Source organism: Muscardinus avellanarius, assembly GCF_963383645.1.
Source record: "Muscardinus avellanarius genome assembly, chromosome: 13".
Lineage (NCBI taxonomy): Eukaryota > Metazoa > Chordata > Mammalia > Rodentia > Gliridae > Muscardinus > Muscardinus avellanarius.
The window spans coordinates 22,966,923-22,971,707 of record NC_137799.1 but is presented as its reverse complement, the minus strand read 5'-3'; the positions used below and the strand labels follow the sequence as shown (position 1 = coordinate 22,971,707).

Sequence of the window (4,785 nt, the reverse complement as noted above, 5' to 3'; positions counted from 1 at the left end):
AAGTCATTCTGCAAGTACTGAATTGAGTGAAATCATAATAAATAAGAGCTTTTGGTAATTATACAAAAGAGTGTTCAGAAGCTAAGTGGAATCAGAAAAATCAAGATATGGGTGGAGTAGAAGGTGAGAGATCGAGCTTCTTCAATATCTTCTGGACACCGACTCATTCTGTTTTGCAGGGTAAATGAAGAGTGTACTGACCTTCATTTCATTACTAAAAAAGAAAACAATGGCGTATATACTGTCCAATGTAAGTATATAAAAAGCCTAAATTATATGTCCAAATGCAAGGAGATAACTAAACCCCAATATCCTCAGCATCTTGATATATTCCCTGTTGATGCTTATTCAAATAGGATACTAGGCTCTATCTGATAGCCAATATCCTGAATTTAGGAGAATTTTAGCTGCAAAAGTCAACACCTAGCACACAATTCCATCAGATAAAGATAACAATCTGGTCACCTGTACCTTTTGAAACAAAGACAGGTAGTAGGAAATGTCCAGTAAATCGGGCAAGACAGCTTCTCCTTTCCTGCCGTCTGTGTGATTATGCCTGGTGGCCATTGCCAAGTATAATACCCAGTATATAACACCAGTTATGTAATACCAGTGGGTTGAGAGAAAGGATAGAGATAGATAACTGTCAGAGATGCTGAGGGAGGTGCATAGGTCTCAGAGAGGATGGTGGAGGGTGAGTTGCTGCTGTGGCTCAATTTTTCTACACTTGTGGTCTATTTATCAAGATTCCTCTTCTTAGAAGTCACTTGTGAAGTCCAGGGAGATGCAATTAGAAGGCATTAGATATCTTCACTATCAGTCCAAGTATATGCATTTGAATTTTTTTGTATAGAATACAAATTTCTTTCAGATTATGCATTTGAATTTGATTTTGGAAAGAGTATGTTGCTTTTTATGCACCAAACATTCTGAACTAGATTCCTTTTTTCTCCACAGATGATGGGCACAACATATTTCATGTACTTGAAACAGACTATGACGACTATATGATATTATACCTAAAGAACTTCAATAAAGGGAACACATTCCAACTGTTGGAGCTGTATGGTAGAGAATCTTCAGGCTGACACTCATTTTGATTTGGGAAGAGAGGGAATAAAGGGACCCTAGGTACAAAGTAATCTTCACATCCTATCCTGGACCATCTGTCCCCCAAAACCCCTGTTACAGATGTTCACCTTGGTAACCTCTCAGACTCAGTGATGGGAAGATTATGTGATCTCTCCTTATCTTACTGATGTCAAATTCAGAACAGGGCATAGCCCACCCCAGGCTCCTGCCCTCTATTCATTTTTATAACCAATACGCAAGATACAGTAGTTACTGTCACTCTTCCCACAGGCCGAACAACAGACTTGAGTCCAAAACTCAAGGAAAAGTTTAGGGAAATATGTGAAGAACGTGGCATTGTACTGGAAAATATATTGGACCTGACCCAAGTTGGTAAGTTGAGCTATGTGGTTTTCTTCTGAATTCCATGACGCAGAAGGGCCAATCCAAGGAAGCCAGTCAGCCTCTCCTCCCTCATCCCGACTTGGAGAGTCACTTGGCTTTTCTCAGGGCAGTTCACTGCAGCTGGGAACTGAATGTGTTTTGTTCCACCTCTGCAGATCGCTGTCTCTATACTCGAAGTGGACAAGGAGACTACTTCTCCTCCTCCTACTACTTCAAGGAGGAGATCTCTAATGTTGATGTGGGCCAGGGATAAGTGTCTTTCAAAGAAATTAGGAGCTATTGCTCAGGAATTACAATCAAAATATTTTGGTAAGGAAGCTTAGTTGGGGGGGGGAGTTTTAAATTTGAGTTGGATGGCCTTGGATCAGGACACAGTCCTACCTTGAGCTTTTAACCAAATGACCTAATGTGTTTTTTAAAAGGGAAACAATCGAATGTACTTTATAGAGTTTCATGTGGGCGTAATGTAAGTGATAAAGGCCTAGCAACTGGTAATGTTCTAAAGATCATTAGGACAGTTTAAAGTGGAAAAATAGGGCTTGCTGAGACTTCCAGGAAGATGGCGACCGAGAAAAGCGGGGTTTAAGAGCCCCGCTAACAACCAATCTCCATTACCACAAAATCAGCGCCTTTCATAGCCAGAAAACACCATCACCAGAGAAACAAAAAAATCACCAGGCTCCAGAGAGAAAGCGGACTGAGAACAGAGCTCAGAGCCACAGAGGAGATAACCGGCCTCATGCCAGAGGACACGGCAGCAGCGCCATACTGCCGGCGGCAGCGGCGACTTCACCGGACAGCTACAGCAAGCTGAGGTGAGCCGCTGCGGAACAGCCAGGCGGGATTTCTCGGCGCAGGTAAAATCTAAAGCTCCCAGTGGCTGAGCTCAGCACACGCCGCAGGGATTCAGAGTGGAAATCAAAACCAAGAAGAAATACGCCTACCTCACGGCTGAGGGCGTGGCAGCGGCGCCATATTGCCACCGGCGGCAGCAGCAGAGAATTCACCGAATCCAGTACAGCTACATCTGCATACTCAAGAACAGTGAGTCAAATTGTGGGCCACAGAGGAGAAATCCCAGTACTGTACTCCCTGGGACTTGACCCAGTGGGGGAGGGGCAGTGGCAGAGATATCACACCATAGGAGAATGTGCAACCTGGCACCCCCCACAGTCTAAAGCAGCCTCTATCGACACTCTGGGTCGGAGACTCTGTGATACAATGCAGCAAAGGAGTAGTGGGGTCTGAGATACTACTGACTCGAGATCCAGAACACCATAAGTGAAGTCATAGTGACCCAAAGGAAGAACCCAGAGAAGGCACAAACTTCTGAAATCATGGGAAAGAGGAATAATACTGGAGCAATGAATGCCCACAACCCCACAACATCAGAACCCAATAAAACAGAAAATCAGAGATTTCTAGAAGATCAAATCAGGAAAATAACTGTAGATATAATAGAGGTGCTTTGAAAAGAACTCAGAGAGAGCCAAAAAGAGATAAAGGATGCAATTAATGAAGTAAAGGCCTCAATTCAAAGCACAAACAACCGATTAGACCACATGGAGAACAGAATCTCGCTCTTAGAAGATGATCATTCCAAAAATGAACGCATAGTTTCTAATCTAGGAAAAAATATCCGACAGCAGGAATCTGATATTGAAGAAATATGGGCCCATTTTAAGAGAGCTAACCTAAGAATAATTGGAATAGAGGAGGGAAAAGAAAGTGAAACCAAAGGGATCAACAATCTCTTCAAGGAAGTAATAGCAGAAAATTTTCCAAACATAAGAGCAAGAGGTTGATACACAGGTCCAGGAAACTTATAGAACTCCCTTTAGACAGGATCGGAGAAGAGGTTCCCCACGCCACATAATTGTCAAAATGACCAATGTGGAAGCCAAGCAGAGAATCTTAAAGGCAACAAAAACAAAGGGCCAAGTGACATTCAGAGGCAAACCAATTAGAATCACTCCAGACTTCCCAAACCAAGTCATGAGAGCCAGAAGGGCTTGGAGTAACATATTCCAAACTCTGAAAGAAAACAACTTCCAGCCAAATATTTCCTACCCAGCAAAACTTTCTATTAAATTAGATGAAGAAATAAGAAGCTTCCATGACAAACAGAAACTGAAGGAATTTTTGTCTTCAAAACCAGCACTAGAGAAAATACTCAAAGAGATTAACTACAAAGAAGAAATAGGTAACACACACCAGAACCAGAGAAACAAGATTTTCCATCCAACAGACAACTAAGATTGGTTATCTGTGGAGATTCATTACTTATGTTAGTCTTTTACCTATCTCTAAATTGTATTGTTTGCCTTTATTGTTGTTAATTTTTAGGATTTCTAGTTGGAATATTAATATACCTTCAGATATAGCATTTGGAAATATTTTATCCCATTCTATTAGTAACTGTTAACTCTGTTTACATTGTCTTTGGATATACAATTTTTTTTATTTTTTAGGGAGTTTGTATACTCTTCTGTTGCCTGTGCCATTGAAATCATATCCAAGAAATCACTGCCAATTTCAGTGTTGTGAGGTTTTATGACCCAGATTGTCTCCTAAAAGTTTATAGTCTTAAGATTTATATTTAGGTCTTTTATCTATTTTGAGTTAATATTTGTATATGGGATTAGGTAAGGGTCCAACTTTATTCTTTTCCATGTAATTATTATGTTTCAACAATATTTAGTTAAAAGATTATTATTTCTACCACCAAATGTTCGTGGAAACCTTGTCAAAAATAACTTGACAATATAGGGAAGAATTTAGCTCTAGGCTTTTATTTAACTCCAATGGTTTATATATCTGCCTTTAGAATAGTACTATACTGTTTTAATTCTTGTAGCTTTATATGGTTTGAAATCAGAAAATATATATCTTCTAGCTTTGTTCTTTTTCAAGATCATTTTGGGTATCTAGAGTCCATATTCCATATTAGGATAGATTTTTTTTCTGAAAAATAAATATATAAATATATGATAGTTTCACCTAAAAAAAATAGAAAAAAAATATTCTCTGGTAAGAAAGAAAGCAAAAAGAAATATTGAAATGTTATCTTTAAGTCATCAAAAGCTTGGTATCAGGCAAATGAAACTGTTATGTGAGATTATCATTTTTAATTTTGGATAAATTGCTATAATACTAGATGACAACCACTAAGCCAAGCATGGGAGGGAGGGATGGGGAGAGAATGGGGTGGGGATCAGGTGGGGGCTGACTGGGCGATGTGTGCATGTATGTCTACAAAAGTTTGTATCCCACTATGATGTATGAATACAGTGCACCAATAAAAAAAAC

General features: G+C 39.6%; 1 protein-coding gene across 1 annotated transcript in view; it reads left to right on the top strand.

Moving 5' to 3' along the window:
• LOC308272127 (allergen Fel d 4-like) overlaps positions 1-1,729 on the top strand; it is a gene marked incomplete at both ends in the record, with an annotated part of 25,811 nt that extends 24,082 nt beyond the window's left edge. Inside the window, 3 exons of the mRNA XM_080708910.1 lie at positions 958-1,068; positions 1,363-1,464; positions 1,632-1,729. Coding sequence (XP_080565036.1) covers positions 958-1,068; positions 1,363-1,464; positions 1,632-1,729 — 311 coding nt within the window. The remainder of the gene's footprint in view (positions 1-957; positions 1,069-1,362; positions 1,465-1,631) is intronic.
• Between the last annotated feature and the right edge of the window lie 3,056 nt (positions 1,730-4,785).